Here is a 20,499-nt window from a genome sequence, read left to right on the forward strand (position 1 = left end):
TGTTTGCTTTTCTTTTTAAATATTTGTTCATTGAATTAACACATTATCTGGAAGATAAATGTAGTTTACTAATACATTTAGTATAATAAAAAGTATGTGGGGTAGTAGTCCTGTCATGTTAAAAAGTTAAACATTTCACTTACCTTTCCCTTCATTGTTACTGTGTAAAGACGACTGATTGTCTAGCTATGGTGCTCACATATATCTTTCGTTATGGAGCTTACTGAGGAGGGGTTGGTGTCACACATTAGTTTGCACATTAAGCCTTCATACTCCTTTAACTGTGTTGCTTTCAAAGTGTTCACTTGGGTTTACATTCTACTTATGGTACTCACACCCATCCTAGTGGTAATGTCTGCCAGGAGTCACTCTGGTATGCACGTGTGTTCTTCAGAGCTTGTATTTGCTATCCATGGGGTCTGCATCTCTTTTGACTGCACATTTGCAGTGGTCACATACTGCTTAAACAAGCCTGACTGTGGTGCAGCCTAAAATCATTATTACACTGAGAAACCATAGCATATAGCCCAAGATTTTCCCTCTCTCCCTATCCTGCCTCCTAGAAATCTTAATAAAATGTTTTTGTACAGGGCCAGAGTGATGATAGCACAGAGATAAGGCTGGGTTCAATCCCCCAGCATCTCATATGGTCCCCTGAGCCTACCAGGAGCAATTTCTGAACTCAGAGCCAGGAGTAACCCCTGAGTGCTGCCGCATGTAGCCCAAAAACAAACAAAAAGTTTGGTCATGTGCTCACAATAGTGTTGACCCCTATGGTTCTGATGTACATTAATAACTTCAATTCTAAATCACCAACATTTCTAAGCTCCTTAACCTTTATGTTATCACCAGCCTGCCTTCTTCTTTTCCCCTTCCGATTCTCCTTCATTTGTACTTACATTACTATAACCTGGAGTTAAAGATTCATCATCATTTGCTAGCTTTCATTCTCATCTTGATACTCTCTGCATCATATGGTGAAAACATCAAGTTGTTTTATTTAAACATCAAGTTTTTTAAAATAATTTTTATTGTGACCAGAGTGAATTACAAATCTTTCACAGTAATATTTTAGTTTCATAGTGACATTGAATCAAGGGCATTCCTATCACCAGTGTTGTCCTCTCTCCACCCCTGTTCCCAGCATGCATTCAATATTCCCCTCCTTTTCCCCCTGGGCTGCTAGTATGTCTGTCTAGCTTGTTGTAGATTGGGTATCGATTCTGCATAGTGGGCTTTGGATTTGGTGTTTAAGTCTGATAATTTTTTAAATTTCTACTCAATGTTCATACAACTGTTTTGTCTTGGTACCCATCTATTTCTTTTTTGGGGGGGTCACACCTGGTGGCGCTCAGAGGTTACTTCTGGCTCTATGCTCAGAAATCACTCCTGTCAGGCTCAGGGGACCATATGGGCTGCCAGGATTCGAACCACTGTCCTTCTGCATGCAAGGCAAATGCCTTACCTCCGTGCTATCTCTCCAGCCTGGTACCAACCATTTCTTTCCCTCAATTTATGAGGCAAAACAAGATGATTCAAGTTTTGTGGTTCTGTTTGAAGGAAACAAAAAAGCAAACAAACAAACAAACAAACAAAAACCAGGAGGAGTCCTATCTAGAGGTTATAAATATCAATTTAAGAGAAGAAAGGGAAAAGGGAAGAAAAACATAATAAAAAGACAAAGAATGCAAAAACAAACAAACAAAAATCCATAAAGAATCACAGCAATAGGGCCCGGAGAGATAGCACAGCAGTGTTTGCCTTGCAAGCAGCTGATCCAGGACCAAAGGTAGTTGGTTCGAATCCCGGTGTCCCATATGGTCCCCCGTGCCTGCCAGGAGCTATTTCTGAGCAGACAGCCAGGAGTAATGCCTGAGCACCGACGGGTGTGGCCCAAAAACCAAAAAAAAAAAAAAAAAAAAAAGAATCACAGCAATAAATACAACAACCAAACAATAACCACAAGCCTGAAATAAAAAGAAAAAAATTGTGCTTTTTTTTTTTTGCATAGGCACAGTAAATATTGTGGAGATTAGAAAGGGAATTCCCTTGGCCTAAGAGATAAAGGGTTTCTCTGACCTTGAAGCATGCTGTCATGGGAATAACTATAGGCTCTGTACATGCTCTTTTTCACTCCCCTAGGTCTTTTTATGGTGCCAGGAAACTTTCTGTTCAGTCATGGATAATAAAATCAGGCCTCTGTACCTAGGGATCTTGTTATTTACACAGGTCATGGGATGAAGCTTAGGATAGTCTTTCTTTACAGTTCTAGAAGTTCTGTTCTATCATTGTTGTTTTAATCAGTCTTCTGTAATTGGTGGTCTTGGTTTTTGCACTGATTTTAGGACAAAGCCTAGAATAGAGTCTTTCATTATGTTTCCAGAAGTTCTGCTCACTTACAGTTGTCTCAGTGAAAACATAAAGTTTTTAATCCCTTTGGCTTCTCTCAATGTGCCCTGCAGTTCCATCCAGGTTGTAGTAAACTTGAATTGCATAAATTCATCTTATGGTTGCATAGTATCCCATTGTAGATTTTATATACTGCAACTTTTTTAAACTTTATTTACTGATTTATTAATTGATTGATTAGATGTTGAGGCACATCCAGCAATGCTCAGGCACTCAGAAATGGTTCCTAGACGGTTGGGGAAACATATGGGTGCTGGGAATTGAATTGGGTCCCTCCCACGTTGGCCGTATGCAAGGCAAATGCCCCACTGCTGTGCTATCTCTTCAGCCCATATATACTACAACTTCTTTATACATCCAACTGCCATTGAACATTTGGCTTGTTTCTATATACTGAATATTATACTATGCACTGCAATGAATAATTGTGTATATGTGTGTATATATTTTGATTTGAGGGCCACACCCAGCAGTAGTCAGGGATTACTCCCAGTTCTGCATTCAGGAATCACTCCTGGCAGGCTCAAGGGACCATATGAGGTGCTGGGGATTGAACCCAGGTCACTCATATGCAAAGCAAATGCCCTACTCACTGTACTATCACTTTGGCCTGCAAGCATATGTCTTTCAAATTAATGGTTCTGTGTTTTAGGGGTAAATCCCAAAAAGCACATTGGATAGATCATAAAGGAGCTTAGTTTTCATGTTGTTTTTCAATTTTTAAATTAATATCTTTATTTAAACACCTTGATTACAAACATGATTGTGGTTGGGTTTCAGTCATGTAAAGAACACTCCCCTTCACGAGTGCAACATTCCCATCACCAATGTCCCAAATCTTCCTCCTCACCACCCCACCCCCTCCTGTACTAGAGTACTAGACAGGCTTTCTACTTCACTCATTCATTCACATTGTTATGCTAGTTCTCAATGTAGTTATTTCTCTAACTGCACTCATCACTCTGTGATGAGCTTCATGTAGTAAGCTGGAACTTCCAGCCCTCCTCTCTTTTGTCTCTGAAAATTATTGCAAGAATGTCTTTTATTTTTCTTAAAATCCATAGATGAGTGAGACTATTCTGCATCTATCTCTCTCCCTCTGACTTATTTCACTCAGCATAATAGATTCCATATACATCCATGTATAGGAAAATTTTATGATTTCATATCTTCTGGCAGCTGCATAATATTCCAATGAGTATATGTACCGCTGTTTTTTTAGTCATTCATCTGTTGAAGGGCATGTGGTTGTTTCCAGAATCTGGCTATTGTAAAAAGTGCTGCAATGAATATCGGTATGAGGAAGGGATTTTTGTATTCCTAGGGTATATCCCTAGGAGTGGTATAGCTGAGAGCTCAATTTCCAGTTTTTGGAGGAATCTCCATATCGTTTCCCATAAAGGTTGGACTAGAGGGCATTCCCACCAGCAATAAATAAGAGTTCCTTTCTCTCCACATCCCCGCCAGCACTGCTTGTTCTCATCTGTGTGGTGTGAGATGGTACCTCATAGTTGTTTTGATTTGCATCTCCCTAATGATTAGTGATGTGGAACATTTTTCATGTGCCTTTTGGCCATTTGCATTTCTTTTATGTCAAAGTGTCTGTCCATTCCTTCTCCCCATTTTTGATGGGATTAGGTTTTTTTTCTTGTAAAGTTCTGTCAGTGCCCTGTATATTTTGGGGATTAGCCCCTTATCTGATGGGTATTGGGTGAATAGTTTCTCCCACGCAGTGGGGGGATCTTGTATCCTGGGTACTGTTTCCTTTGAGGTGCAGAAGCTTCTTGATATCAGACCTGATACCATAAGGTATTTAGAACAACACATAGGTAAAACACTCCATGACATTGAGACTAAATTTTCAAGGAGGAAACTTTACTCTCCAAACAAGTGGAAGCAGAGATAAACAGATGGAAATAGTATTAAGCTAAGCTGTTTTTCATCTTTTTCTCTTATTTTTCCTTTGAGAAATATTTACACTTCACCATGAAAGTTAAACTGAACAGTATTCCAATAAGATGTAAGGTTTCCACAAGTGCCTTCCCTGCCAACACTGGTCACTTCCCATGTTCTTGTTATGACATTCTCACTAATGTAAACAACTCACTGTTGTTTGGATTAGGAGTCCCTGATAGAAAGTGATCAACACTTTTTCAGATTCTTTTTTGTTTGTTTGTTTGTTTGTTTGGGGGCCACACCCAGTGACGCTCAAGGGTTACTCCTGGCTATGCGCTCAGAAGTCCCTCCTGGCTTGGGGGACCATATGGGACACCAGGGGATCGAACCACAGTCCGTCCAAGGCTAGCGCAGGCAAGGCAGGCACCTTACCTCTAGCACCACCGCCCGGCCCCACTTTTTCAGATTCTTACTGGCCACTTATGCTACCCTCTCATTGGAATGACCTGTTCATCTTTCGTCCATTTCTGGCTGTGTTTCTTTATTGCTGATCTTCGTAAGTGCTTTATAGATACTGGATATTCGTTTTTTAAATCTGATGTATTGTGTGAAAATATTTTCTCTTTGCAAGTAGGATGCTTTTTATTTTCATTTGAGTTTCCTTTGTCATATAAAGACTGTATTTTGGTATAATTCCATTTTGTAAAATGTTTCTGTTGTCTGGGCCAGAGAGATAGCACAGTGATAGGGCATTTGCCTTGCATGTGGCAGACATGGGAAGGACCCAGGTTCGATTCCCAGCATTCCATATGGTCCCCTGAGCCTTCCATGAGTGATTTCTGAGCACAGAGCCAAGAGTAACCCCTGAGCACTGCCAGGTGTGGCCCCAAAACAAAACAAAACAAAACGTTTCTGTTTTCTTTTCCACAGAGATTGCGCCACTGAAAATACATTTGAGGTCCAGGTTGCTAGCATACCTATACTTTTCTCCATATATTTTATGGATTTTTGTCTAATAAGTATAAGTTTATATTAATCAAAGCTCTCCTGATTGTAAGTGTTGGAATCAACTAAAATTCACTGGAGTATTTACTTGATGGTATAGCATGGAAAACTATAGTTGGAGTAGATTTCAAGGGCACTACCAGTTCATAGCATGACTATTCTTGTTTCAGTTCTCTGCATTACCCTTATTCTCTCTTTTTAGAGACTCATTTTGTCCTTGTGGCAGATGGAGGAAGGGTAGATGCATGCAGACAGGCAATTGCTGGATCTCAGAGTTGAGAGCTTCTCCATCTCAGACCAGTGTTCACTGCTTCAGAGAGGGATCCTTATTCCAGGTTCTAGTCCAGGTTTGGTGAACTTACTCATCCTGAAGCAGTATCCTGAGTATATGTCACTGATGAGATGGTAAATGCCACTGGCTTATATGGTAAATTTGTAGCCAAATTTACCAAATTTGAGATCCCCAGACAAAAGGCCTTTATGTATTAGATCTCTCTACAGTTTCAGTCAGCAATGGATTGGTTTCTTTTCTAGAATACTTGTATTCTAAAACTTCCACCAGAGAAGACTTAAGATAATAAGCTTCGGATTTGCTGTGTGCATATAACTCATTGTCAAATCTGATATGAACTTTGTTTTAGATATTAAGATATTTTTGAGCAAAAAAATCATAGACTACACAAGCTCAGCTAATGCCATGACAGATACTTTGTCCACTTCATTGCAAACACTTTTACTAGTGTTCTGCTTATTGAAAATTCTGATGAAAAAACATATAAAGGAATGCAAGGTAATTTTATCTTATTCTCTAAGCTTTAAAACCCCCAAGTTCTGAGCCCTAACTAGAGTAGAATCTGGTAATTAAAGATGAAGTTTTATGAAGTGTATTTTTTTCTTTTCTTCTTTCTTTATTCATCATTGGTTAGAAGTCTCCACATATCTCAGCAAATTGTCATATCTAGCCTTCTTTCTAATGTCCTATTATCTCATGAAAATGAAAATACAAGGTATTACTTGTCATCCAGATGAACTTGTATACATAGTAGAGACATTTTTTTGTGTTCATGAAATGTTTAGAATTTAATCAATCCCCCAAAGGCAAAAACTTGAAGAACAACCAAGTGTCAGGTTTTATTTTACTCAACTACTCCTTCCTTTGAATGAATGCTTTCAATTGCTAGAAGAGTTTATAAAGGCCTGTTGAGAAAGATAAGACTGTTGCAGAGTTCTAGGAAGATAAAAAGAGAAGGAACCTAATGATAGAATTGGATCAAATTTTTCTATTATATACATTGCTTTTTTATTTTCCAGGAAGATGTGTTGGGGGGAAAGAGGTGTGGGTTTCTGGATGATCCAGGTGTATACTTGACACCAAAGTCTCATCATAAAATGGTGGGTTTTTTTACATTTTGGAAGTTTATATTTGTTTTAAGATAATAACAATATGAGCTGGGCTGAAGATATAGTACAGTATGTGAATACTTGCCTTGAACATGGTCTACTCAGATTTGATTCCTGGCACCACATATGATTCCTTTGTGTGTGTGTGTGTGTGTGTGTGTGTGTGTGTGTGTGTGTGTGTGTATGTGTGTTTCGGGCCACTCCCATTTGATGTTCAGGGGTTACTCCTGGCTAAGTGCTCAGAAATTGTCCCTGGCTTGGAGAGACCATATGGGTCGCCGGGGGTTCAAACCGCAGTCCTTCCTTGGCTAGCACTTGCAAGGCAGACAACTTACCTCTAGCGCCACCTTGCCCGCCCCACATATGATTCCTTGAGCCCACCAGGAGTGATCTCTAACACAAAGCAAGGAGTAAGTCCTAAACACTGTCAGGTGTGACCCCAAAGTAAACAAAAATAAATAAATAAAATAATAATATTATATAAGCAATGTCAATAAATTTTTAGAACCCCCAAATAAAACAAAAGACATTTTTAATCCCAGAAAGTTATTCCAAAACTGATTTATATTTTAATTAAAAAATTATACAAAAATACTTCCAGCATAAAATATCAACTAAGAAAGGCTGAAATATTTTCAGAACCTCTTAATCTTGCTACTCCTGCTGAGAAAGTTGATTTAGTAATTTTCAAATTATAGGTATAAAACTGTTGACTTTGATAAGACATGCTATAACAATCATTTTTTATAAAAATAGTTGAATAATACTTCAGCATCTTTTAACTTGCCCTTTATTTCTTTAGCTGTATAAACTAATTTTCTTAAAAAATGGGTGTTCAAAAATGCACATAGAAAACTTTTTAAAATATATACTTGACTTGATGCAACATTACTCATTTCTTTATGCTGAAAAAGAATAAGTTATGGGATACTTGATAGTCTTCATTTCAAACCATTTTCTGAGTGAATGAACAAAACCATTAAGTTTATATTAAAGAATTTAATGAAGTTCCTCTGCTTCTCCAACTTGCTAGGGATAACCAGCAGCATGTGTTAATGTGCATTGGTTTCTGGAATCTCGGTTTTGCCCATCAATGAGCAGAAGTGGCATTTTCCTGAAGTAGTCGATAATATCTGACACAGACAGAAAGTCCTGAAAGATACACAAAGGGGCACATGTGTAGCATGAATTTCACATTTTGAAAAAAGTTCATGTAATAGATCTCTTCAATTGAATAAACCATGGAAAAATTCACAAATATTAAACTTTCCACAGGCCATTTACTGTAAATATTTCAATTTAGCTATCCTTGCATTATCCTTGCTTTCTTTGTATTTTGTGTTTGGTTTTGTACCCCTGATCTTCTAATGCAAGGGGAAATCAGCTCAGTTTGTCTGATATGATATCTGTGGCATAAGTTCATTGATCTTAGAGCTGTGTTTCCAGGGTTGTCCCCACTCTCATTGTGTTCTGCAACCTTGTTTGTGTCTACAGCCTGGACTTCTTTGTCTGGACAGCCAGAGTAGGAAAACCCCCATCTCTGCTTTCATTAATTCAGAAGTTATCAAAAGGGGCCAAGGCAATAGCGCAGCAGGTAGTGGGTGTTTGCCTTGAACATAGCTGACTCAGGCTGGATTCCCAGCAACATAAATATAAAAGCTATGATCCCCCTAGTCCACCTACTGTGATCCCTGAGTGCAGATCCAGGAACTGGCCCTGAGTACCTGTGGTGTGACCCAGCCTCCTCCCCAAAAGACACCCAGATACTCAAAACAAGACTTAAAGACTAAGACTACTCTATGTCCATCAGAACCATTAAATGAGTGCTTCTGTTCTAGATATCTCTGCTTTGAAAAAACTGATACTACTCTTTTTTTTTTTTTTTTTTTTTTGGTTTTTGGGCCACACCCTGTGACGCTCAGGGGTTACTCCTGGCTATGCGCTCAGAAGTTGCTCTTGGCTTCTTGGGGGACCATATGGGACGCCGGGGGATCGAACCGCGGTCCATCCTAGGCTAGCGCAGGCAAGGCAGGCACCTTACCTCCAGCGCCACCGCCCGGCCCCAAGATACTACTCTTAAAACCAAAGCTTGTGAGCTAAACATTTGACCAAATGTATTTTCTAATCATCTGCATTAAATATCTGCAAAATCTGTAAAAAATAAACTATTTGGAGCAAAGTGGAAATTAATGCTGTTTCTCATTTTGGAAATGTTTTATTAAATTGACCTTTCTTCTAGAATTGTAAACTTAAAAAGACATTGTCTGGGGCATTAAGTTTAATTCTTAGTTTCCTTTGCTAAAGGCATTGTTTTTTTTATTATCCGTTCTAATTATACTCTGAAGTGCTAGTATAAACCTTTAGCATAAATGGATAAATGTTTTTGGTATCACACAGCCTTTATCAGCCTAACTTCATAGTTAGGGCTAAAGTGATAGTAAGTGATTGCCTGGCATGTGGCTGACCCCAGTCTGATCCCCAACACCATTTATTGTCCTCTGAGGTAGGCCCCCAAGCACAGAGGCAGAAGTAAGTCCTGAGCACATTAAAATATGTCCCACATACCCCACCAAATATCCAGTTATTAGCAAAATTAAAATTCAGAAGGGCCAGAGTCATAGTACATTGGGAGGGCATTTGCCTTGCATGCAACCAATCCTTGGCATTCCTATATGGTAGCCTGAGTTGCCAGGAGTGATCCCTAAGTACAGAGGTAGTGTTCCCAAATAACCAAGGAAATGCAAAATATTGCTCAAGTATTTAAATAATCACACAGTTCCACTTAATTCCCTTTCCAGTATACTTTGTCTTACGTTAAAGTTGTCATAAAGGTAAATGATAGAAAGGATTTGTTTTGATACCACCTAACTGAATTTTTAAAATGTTTAAAACATTTTTAAATGTTAACATTTTTATTATTTAGAAGTTCTTTCTGTGATTTTAGATTATTTGAAATAAAAGCCACTCCTGTGACAGAGTTTGGCCCTATTATATTTCCTTGGCTTCCTGTGAATAAAAGGCCATGGTAGTGTAATTTGAACCCATTATGAATCCCAGAGAACACTGCAGCATGGGTCCATGTAGATAGGTGTGCATAAAAAGAGACTTGGTGGGAAAGCTTACAACTGAAAGGTCCTTACCTCTTTTCCTCGGAGACCAGTTCCCAACAAGTAAACTTGATTTTCTTCCTGGTAACGAATCTTGATGTTGTAAACTTTACCTTTGTACAATACCATGAGGACATATGGGTTTGTTATTGTTTTGTTAGAGCTATCTCTCACCAGAAAAGTGCCATCCTGCAAGGATAAATTCTTTTTATTAAGGGAAAAGTAAAAAATCAATACTTATATTGCTTCTAAGAGCAACAGACAAGGCTCTAGGGGACCTGAAGCCTAATCGGTTGACAAGTCAGTGAATACTCAATTCCTTAGATTCCTACGGGCCTCATGTGCCATGGATTTCTTAGTTGTCAAGAAAGAGACAGCAGAGCCAAGAGTAACCCAGAAACACTGCTTGGTGTATCCCAAAAACAGCAACAGGGACCAAAGTGATAGTACAGCGGTAGGGCATTTGCCTTTCACGCTGCTGACCCTGGATGGACCCAGGTTTGGTTTCCTGCGTCCCATATGGTCTCCTGAGCCTGCCAGGTGCGATTTCTGAGGCAGGAGTAACCCAAGAGCACCATCAGGTGTGGCCCCCAAACCAAAGCAAACAAAAAAAACAACAACAAAAAGAGGCAGCAGAGGTCATATCAGTAAAATGTTCATGACACTCTCTTTGAATATACAATGGAATAAAGGAATTCCTTTTTTAAGGATAAAACAATAGGTAGCTGGGGCCAGAGTGATAGCGCAGCAGGTAGGGCATTTGCCTTGCATGCAGCCAACCCACAGCTGATCTGGGACCAATCCGGATTCAACTCTTGGCATCCCATATGGTTCCCAGAACTTGCCAAGAGAAATTTGAGTGCAGTGCCAGGAGTAACCCCTGAGTGCTGCCAAGTGTGACCCAAAAACCAAAACAAATAAAACAAAACAAAAAACTAGTAATAAGTAGCTGAAGGAATAAAAGGACTAGACAAATAAGGATTTAGTTTGTTAAAGGTGTTTCTTTCTAATCCTGAGATAAAATTCCCTTTCTACATTTCAAGTCAGAAATCCTCCAAATGCACCAGAGTGATAGCACAGTGGTAAGGCGTTTGCCTTACATGCAACCAACACAGGACAAGACGAACAGTGATTGGAATCCCGGCATCCCATATGGTCCCCCGAGCCTGCCAGAGTGATTTCTGAGCACAGAACCAGGAGTAATCCCTGAGTCGAGTGCTACCAGGTGTGACTCAAAAAAACAAACAAACAAACAAAAAAGAAATCGCCCAAAATACTTAAGAAATTCATCCATTTCAAAACTATATTACTTTCAAAGTGTTTCATCACTACATATATACCCAAATAAAATTAAATATGATTGTATTTTATCACTATATTTAATAAAATAGTGTGATATGTTTTATATTTTAACATTTTTTCCAGGGCCAGGGCACTTGTGCAAGGGTTAGGCACTTGTCTTGCACAAAGCCAACCTAGGTTCAGCCCCCAGCATCCTATATGGTCTCCTAAGCCCCACCAGGAGTGAGTCCTAAGTGCAGAACCAGGAGTAAGCCCTGAGTACTGCCATGTGTGACCCAAAAACAAAACAAAATTAAACAGAAATTTATTCCATAAGTTACTGACATGTAATAGTATTGAATGCAAATCTCCAATATTAAAATATAAATGGGAAAGATGCACTTAAACTGCAGCTTCTGTGCTCTGAATCAGCATGCTTGTTTGGTTTGTTTTTGTGGATTTTAGGCCATACTTGGAGGTGTTCAGTACTTATTCCTGACTTTACATTCAGGGGATCATGTGGGATGCCCAGGATCGAACCTGAGTTGACTACATGCAAGACAAGTGCCTTACCGACTGTACTATCACTCCAGTCCCTCTGAATCAGGGTTGTTTGATAAACCAGGGGTCTGAAAAATGCTTTTCCTTTGCTTTTTTTGTTGAGACAACCCCTAGCTAATCATGTTTAGGATTTATTCCTGGCTCAGTGCTCAGGGGTCACTCGTGTCAGAGCTCTGAGGACTATACATGATGCCAGATCATTTGACCTTTACATTTTATTTATTTTGTTTTTGTTTAGAGAACACAGCCATTATTAGGATTTATTCCTGACTCTGCTCAGGGATAATTCCTGGGGTTCAGGGAATCATATGGGTTTCTAGGGATTAGACCTATGTGGGGATTGAACCTGGGCCAGTCGCCACATGCAAGGCAAGTGCCTACCCAGCTGTGCTATCTTTCTAGCCCTGACCATCTGATCTTCTTATTGAGTTAACTGAATAAACTCCACACTGTCTCTGATAAACAGACAAACCTATGAATGATTATAGAATCACCTGCCAGTGGAGATAGAGACTCAAGGAGTAAAGACCAAAAGAACTTATATGTTTCCTCTGTGCTCTCTGGATTTAAGATTCAATATTTTGCCACTGGAAATCTCATCACTAAGACCTTTAATATTAAAGGACACCTAGAACTCTCTAGAGGAAAGTGCAAAAAACAAATTTCTGGAATTTTTCTGCATATAGGTTTCTTTATATCAATGGGGTGGCAATCGTGTATTAAGAGGAAGATGCATATTTGTGGAAGAGTTTCCTTTTACCATTGTATGACCTCAATGATTAAATGAACACTCTTTTTTATTTTTATTTTTTTTTATTTTTGGGTCACACCCATCAGTGCTCAGGGGTTCCTCCTGGCTCTACGCTCAGAAATCGCTCCTGGCAGGCTCAGGGACCATATGGGATGCCGGGATTCAAACCACCATCTTTCTGCATGCAAGGCAAATGCCCTACCTCCATTCTATCTCTCCGGCCCCAAATGAACACTCTTAATAAAATCTAGGATTCTACTAGTAAAGTGGTAAATCCTAAAATCTAGGATTCTTCTAGTAATCGAGGTTTTCCCCCAAGGCTTGGAAACATTGCCCTGGATGCTGGTAGCTGTGTATCAATCACTAACCAGTCACCTTAGTGGAAGAGCCTACATAGGACTTTGTGAAATTCCTAGTCCATAATTGGTGTTCAATAAAAGACAAGTTCCCTTTTCCCCTTCCATTAATATTGATAACTATACACAAATAGACTTTAGCACAATACCTGATTTATCCTTCTAAGAGCAGCTTCTGCTTCCGGTCTGGTAATATAGGAAACGTACCACTGTTGGTTTAAAGAATTCTGAAAATGTAAATTTAAAAGGCAATAAATTTTGAAGCTATACATGTATGAGAAGAAAAGCTTCCAAGTAATAATTTCTAAATATAAGCATCTCAAGTTCATGAAGTTTGAAATAGGTCATCTTAATTTGAACATAGACTCATTCTGGTAGGGGTAAATATAAAATACTTTGTCCAGGGCTGGAAAGAGAACACAGCAGTAGGGCATTTGCCTTGCATGCTGACAACCCAAGATGGATCAAGGTTCGATTCCCAACATCCCATATAGTCCCCAGAGCCTGCCAGAAGTGATTCTGAGAGCAGAGCCAGGAGTAACCCCTGAGTATTACCTGAGTGGCCCAAAATATAAAGAAAAAAAATAAAGAAAATACTTTGTGCAAGTTCCTTTTAATCTTTTGACATGGGTTGCATGGGTTGCTATAAATAAACAATGGTTCATTAAGTAATGAATCCTCTATAAGCAAAAAACAGAGATGTCACAATTTGTTCATTTAAGTAAAAAAAAAACTGGAAAAAAAAGAAAAATGGACATACACTAGGAAACATATAAATTGATTTCTTTTTTTTGTTAAAGACAAAAAAATTAAAATAGCATTTAAAAGCATCGAGGCCAGAGCGGGTATGTGTGGCCCAAAGTCAAAAAAGAAAAGTAAAAAGCATCAATAAAACCCATTTTTCTTTTATGTTGGGGGGGAGTCACACCCAGCAGTGCTTAGGGGTTACTCCTGGTTCTGTATTCAGAAATCACTTCTGGCAGGCTCGGAGGCCCATATGGGATGCTGAGAATTGAGCCACCATCCATCCTGGGTCAGCTGCATGCAAGGCAAATGCCCTACTGTGCTATTTCTTTCGGCCCCAATTAAAACCCATTTCTCATATGAATTTGTCCCTTAACTTTTTTTCACCAAAAACAAATGTAGTAGCTACTAGATAGCATTATAAAAATCACTAAGTAGTTTTCAGTGGGAATTTACAATACTTTACTTTCTGGGACATAATCAACAAATATAAACAAACTTGATTACCTACCTCTTCCCTAGGGGATGGTGGCCGAGGCTTGCTGGAAACTGGAGGCCTGTTTCCCCCTCTTGGACTCGGTCTACTATTGGGGCCTGAGGGAATAAAGTTCCACAGTGCATTTGTGGTGAGTAGTCATGTCAATACAGCCCTCCTGGCTCCCAACGCCCTCCCAAACATCCCAACCATGCAAGCTCAAGAAGCAGAACACAGAAACACAAGGACTACTTAGGAACTATTCCAAAACATAGTTTTGAGAGCAGTAACACAACTTGGAATGATTTTGCAAATGTGCCTGTTCAGTGAAGTGGCTATATCCATTTATGAAAAAGTCACTGTGATTTCAATGTGATCACTGAAAAGAATATTCAGTAACTTTCAGTATTTGTTATCAAAACTTTAATATTCAGTTAATATTAAATATTAGTATATTATTATTAAATATTTATTGACCTTCTATTAGTTCACTTGAAGAAGGTAGATTTCAGGTAGTGAGCACTGAAAAATTATTTGTTTCTGAAAAGGAGACAGTAAGATTCGTTTTGTAATCTCTAGTCTAAACAAATCATATGCTTTAAGTGTCAGGGCTCCAACTTCAACCTGTAGTTCTGAGATATCACGCTTCAAAAATAAGAATTTCTAGGGTTAGAAAGACAGTATGGAGGGTAGAGTGTTCTTGACTTTCATGTGACTGACCTGTGTTCAGTTCACAGCACCACATATGGTGGGTCCACTCAGGACCCTGAGCATAGAGCTAGAAGTAAGCTCCCCGAGCCCAGGAACACGCATGTTTACAAGGGCTTACACCAGTTACTCAGATCACAGCTGGAGTAACTGTGGTATAGGCAACACCACCTACCTACCCCATGCTGTTAAGCAAGCAGATCATCTGACAAGAATAAAATCAGATTATTACACAGGGTTTTCTCTTATTCTCTGTAAGCTGGCCCTGAGCTGCTCTATTCTTTTGCTCATTCTCAGTGCCAGAAGAGATGCCAGGTTTTACCTTTCAGTCTAATAAGCATTTTATAATGTTGGTTCTCTGGATGAAGCCCAGTATTAGAAAACTGATAAAACTCAGAGGAGATAAGATCAAAGCTGGCTTCCTAAGGAAGAGTGTGGCTTATATATTGTCCTGTCCTTCCAGCAACCCTCTGGCATACTGCTAAAACAAGTAAGTGCTGAGTGAGGATTAGATGCTTTTAGGAAACAACAAAATCCAGACCTGAAGGCATATGTCTAGCAGAGGTCACCAGAATCCAGAATACACACCTTGAGAGAAATATGGTGGCAAGGAGTTGCTTTGCTGAAACTTACTGAGGACAGAGAAAAAGAAGGGAGAGTTGAGTTGATTTGTGATTACAGGACCAGACAGGGAGGTTGGTTTAGGGAAACTCACTAAGTACAATCTCTGCTTCTTTTGTCTCTAGACAAGTACCTCAGGGGCATGTTTTAGGATCTCCAATTGACATATGAAACCCAATAGAACTGACCATTCTATCTACATTTTTAAATAATATCTTTATTTAAATACCGTGATTAGAAACATGATTGTAGCTGGGTTTCTGTTATAAAAAGAACATCCCCTCCTTCACTTGTGCAACATTCCCATAACTGATGCCCCCATCACTCTCCTCCCCCACCTGTATTTTTTTTTGTTTATATTATATATAAGATAAAGTTTAATTGATAAGTTAGACACAATAGGTGAAAAACAATAGTAGTTCAATGGAACAGGTATAGCCACCTACTGTAAAATGTTATGTGAATATGATTTGTATTTTTTTTTTATTTTGAGCATTCTTCAGCAGCACTCAGGGGTTACTCCTAGCCCTGCACTCAGAAATCGGTCCGGGCTGGTTCAGGTGACCATATGTGATGCTGGGGAAACCTCACAGGCAAACACCATGCACAAGAAAAATAAAAATCACATGATCATATCAATAGATGCAGAGAAAGCATTTGATAAGGTCCAACATCCATTCTTGATAAAAACTCTCAGCAAGATGGGAAAGAAAGGAACCTTTCTCAATATAGTTAAGGCCATCTACAATAAGTGAATGGCAAATATTATCCTCAATGGAGAAAAACTAAAAGCCTTTCCTCTAAATTCTGGTACAAGACAAGGCTATCCTCTCTCACCACTCCTATTCAAACTAGTACTTGGAAGTACTTGTTATAGCGATTAGGCAAGAAAAAGATATTCAGGGAATCCAGATATAAAGGAAGAAGTCAAGCTCCCACTGTTGGAGATGACATGATGCTCTACTTAAAAAACTCTAAAGACTCTACCAAAAAGCTTCTAGAAACAATAGATTCATATAGCAATGTGCCAGGCTACAAAATTAACACACAGAAATCAATGGCTTTTTTAAACATCAGTAATGATAGGAAAAAAATGGACATTGAGAAAACAATCCCATTCACATTAGTGTCAGGCAAACTGAAATATCTTAGAGTCAACTTGACTAAGGACATGAAGGACCTATACAAAGAAAACTATAAAACCCTGCTCCAAGAAATAAGAGAGGACACACAGAAATGGAAACACATACCCTGCTCATGGATTGGCAAGATTAACATCATTAAAATTGCAATTCTCCCCAAAGCATTGTACAAATTTAATGTGATCCCTCTAAAGATTCTCATGACATTCTTCAAAGAAGTGGAACAAACACTTCTGATATTCATTTGGAACAATAAACACCCTTGAATAGCTAAAGCAATCCTTGGGAAAAGGAATATGGGAGGCATTACTTTCCCCTATTGCTGTATTGCTAATACTATTGCTGTATTGCAAAGTAATAGTTATCAAAACAGCATGGTATTGGAATAAAGACAGACCCTCAGATAAATGGAATAGCCTTGAGTGCTCAGAGAATGTTCCCCAGACATACAATCACCTAATTTTTCATAAAGGAGCAAGAAATCCTAAATGGAGCAAGGAAAGCCTCTTCAACAAGTGCTGTTGGCACTTGCAAAGGGTTAGCCACTTGCAAACAAGCGAACTCAGACCCCCAGCTAACATCATGTATGAAGGTAAAATCCAAATGGATTAAAGACCTTGATATCAGACCTGAAACCATAAGGTATATAGAACAACATGTAGGTAAAACACTCCATGACAGTGACACTAAAGGCATCTTCAAGGAGGAAACAGCACTCACCAAACAAGACAGATGGGAATATATTAAGCTGAGAAGCTTCTGCACCTCAAAAGAAATAGTGCCCAGGATACAAGAGCCATTCACTGAGTGGGAGAAACTATTCACCCAATACCCATCAAATAAGGGGCTAATATCCAAAATATGCAAGGCACTGACAGAACTTAACAAGAAAAAAAAACATCTAATCCTATCAAAAATGGGGAGAAGAAATGGACAGACACTTTGACATAAAAGAAATGCAAATGGCCAAAAGTCACATAAAAAATGCTCCACATCACTAATCATCAGGGAAATACAAATCAAAACAACTATGAGGTACCATCTCACATCACAGAGATTGGCACACATACAAAGAATGAGAACAAGCAGTGCTGGCAGGGATGTGGAGAGAAAGGAACTCTTATTCACTGCTGGTGGGAATGATGTCTAGTCCAACCTTTATGGAAAGTGATATGGAGATTCCTCCAAAAGCTGGAAGTTGAGCTCTCATACGATCCAGCTATACCACTCCTAGGAATATACCCTAGGAACACAGAAATACAATACAAAAATTCCTTTCTCACACCTATATTCATTGCAGCACTTTTTACAATAGCCAGACTCTGGAAACAACCAAGATGCCCTTCAACAGATGAATGGCTAAAGAAACTGTGGTACATATATACAATGGAATATTATGCAGCCAATCAGGAGAGATGAAGTCATGAAATTTTCCTATACATGGATATACGTGGAATCTATTATGCCAAGTGAAATAAGTCAGAGGGAGAGAGATAGATGCAGAAATAGTCTCCCTCATCTATGGGTTTTAAGAAAAAATAAAAGATATTTTTGTAATAATTCTCAGAGACAAAAGAAAGGAGGGCTGGAAGGTCCAGCTCACATGAAGTGGTGAGCTCACAAAGAGTGGTGAGTGCCGTTATAGAAATAACTACACTGAGAACTATCCTAACGATGTAACTGAATGAGGGAAGTGGAAAGCCTGTCTAGAGTACAGGCAGGGGTGGGAGGAGGGAGATTTGGTGACATTGGTGTTGCACTGGTGAATGGGGGGTGTTCTTTACATGACTGAAACCCAACTACAATCAGATTTTTAATCAAGGTGTTTCAATAAAGATATTAAGTTTAAATAAGGAAAAAAAAACTTCTATATGTTTGGCAGGGAATAGGATGTCTGCTGATGGATACTGGGCTCCTTGTGAAAATTAAAGATGACAAGCTCCAAAGCTGGGTTATTTTAGGGACACTAAAAGGCTTGTGTGAATTATTGAGGGAGACATGACCCAGTGTTTCTCTGGTCTCTGCCTCATTGTGAGCACTGAGGAGCACTATGGTGATAGAGAAAGCAAACCTCAAGAGACAGAGCTTGTGTAGAGGAATTCAGGGTCTCCCAAGGGCAGGGTACATTCCCTAGGCCAGGTATCCACAATGTAAGCTAAGTCCAGGTACATGCATGGAAATAAGCCATTTCATGGAGGTGTGCTTTAGGCTACCACAGAACAAAACAGTGCGAATTGTTCCATAAAGCCAGCTCCACTCATTTGAGGGTTTCTGAAAGTTACACTATTCTGTGACTAGTAAGTGTGTAACAGCTATTTATCTTCAAAATGATTTTAAAATAATTAACTTAAAAATGCTGTATGGGATATCAGAGTGATAACATAGTGTTAAGGCATTTGCCTTGCATGCTGCCAACTCGAGACAGATCTGGGTCTTATCCCGGCATTTCATATGGTCTCCTGAGCCTTCTAGGTGTGATTTCTGAGTGCAGGTGTGATTTCTTTTTTTTTTTTTTTTTTTTTTTTTTTTGGTTTTTGGGCCACACCCTGTGACGCTCAGGGGTTACTCCTGGCTATGCGCTCAGAAGTTGCTCCTGGCTTCTTGGGGGACCATATGGGACGCCGGGGGATCGAACCGCGGTCCGTCCTAGGCTAGCGCAGGCAAGGCAGGCACCTTACCTCCAGCGCCACCGCCCGGCCCCGCAGGTGTGATTTCTAAGTGCAGAGCCAGGAGTAACCCCTGAGCATTACTGCATGTGGCCCAAAAACTAAAATAAAAATTAAAAAATTAAAATGCTGAAAATAAATAAATGGCACCTTAAACTTCAGAGAGAGACCTTTTTGCAAAAGGAAGGTCTTCAGAAAAAGGCAGTATCTCCAGAGCACAACAAATAAGGTGTAACTGCATTAATGGGATTTCCTGAGTGTTTTAATTCACCAAATAAAATACTTTCCCACTTTTTGCCCTGAGGTCCCTTCTGTTTGGAGTTGTGTGAGACAGACAATTCTTGATTCCTCAGACCCAGCAGAGGGCAAGAATGAATTCACCTGTGGGTCTTTTCATTTTCTTAAGACCAAACATAATCTGAGGCTGCTATTCATTGGCTTATTTCTTCCTCACTCACATGGTATCAGTCAAGTAGAATGTTAGGCCTTAGCCACAAACCTTTCTGAGAATCCTCCAGGTGTGTGAGCTGCTGGGAGGGAGAAATTGGAAGCCGGTTTAGGGTATCTTGAAGGAAAGGTGTTGGCAGTCTTTGTGACCAGTGCTGGCTGGGGCAAAGGTCTTTGAAGAGCTTTGTTACAGGGGGTAGAAAAAATAAAGGAGAATGACTGTATAAGCATCCAGGTGATAGGTGATACAAGGGACATTCTGAAACTGCTCCTATGTTAGTAGAGCTAATTTAATGGAATAAAAAAAGTGAAATTTGATTAGGAAGTGATGAGACAGTAATACCCCTCTAGGTTTTTTCCGAGGTGATTTACTACATGAAAATGTCTTAGTTTTTTTTCAAACTTCCTCTCTTTATAATACACTTTTATTTTTCATTATTGAAGTAATAACTTGTCCATTTAAAATCTTATGAATTTTAGAAATCACAGTTTTTAAGTAAAAATTCAAATTCTCATCTTGTAAAGGTAAATAGGATCTTTGTCATTTATGTTCAGTTAATAAGCCTGTTCTCACATAGAATTTATAAATTTACGATCAAATTTACCATACAGTTATAAATCTTGCTGTACTGTTAAGTAATTTTCATGGTATGAACTTAATACTTCTCAGATAATTCTGTTTCAATGTAGTATAATATATATATGTGTATATATATATATTATACTACATTGAAACAGAATTATATATATATATATATATATATATATATATATATACCAACTGGCTTCTATATGCTTAATACTAGTTTAATCATTTTAACTGATTCCATGAGAGTTCAATATCCGAATTCCATTGTATATATGAACAGAAAACGGGGATAAATTAAAGTTGTAAGAAATATTTTCTGAACATACCATCATCTTCATCC

General features: G+C 38.9%; 1 protein-coding gene across 1 annotated transcript in view; it reads right to left on the minus strand.

Moving 5' to 3' along the window:
• Nucleotides 1-7,651: 7,651 nt before the first annotated feature.
• LCP2 (lymphocyte cytosolic protein 2) overlaps nucleotides 7,652-20,499 on the minus strand; it is a 35,567-nt gene continuing 22,719 nt past the window's right edge. Inside the window, exons 16-23 of the mRNA XM_049775657.1 lie at nucleotides 20,486-20,498; nucleotides 19,623-19,752; nucleotides 17,807-17,816; nucleotides 15,283-15,322; nucleotides 14,023-14,105; nucleotides 12,917-12,994; nucleotides 9,852-10,007; nucleotides 7,652-7,863 (exon numbers count right to left, since the gene is read on the minus strand). Coding sequence (XP_049631614.1) covers nucleotides 7,741-7,863; nucleotides 9,852-10,007; nucleotides 12,917-12,994; nucleotides 14,023-14,105; nucleotides 15,283-15,322; nucleotides 17,807-17,816; nucleotides 19,623-19,752; nucleotides 20,486-20,498 — 633 coding nt within the window. The 3' untranslated portion in view covers nucleotides 7,652-7,740. The remainder of the gene's footprint in view (nucleotides 7,864-9,851; nucleotides 10,008-12,916; nucleotides 12,995-14,022; nucleotides 14,106-15,282; nucleotides 15,323-17,806; nucleotides 17,817-19,622; nucleotides 19,753-20,485; nucleotide 20,499) is intronic.

The sequence above is a fragment of the Suncus etruscus genome, chromosome 6, assembly GCF_024139225.1.
Source record: "Suncus etruscus isolate mSunEtr1 chromosome 6, mSunEtr1.pri.cur, whole genome shotgun sequence".
Lineage (NCBI taxonomy): Eukaryota > Metazoa > Chordata > Mammalia > Eulipotyphla > Soricidae > Suncus > Suncus etruscus.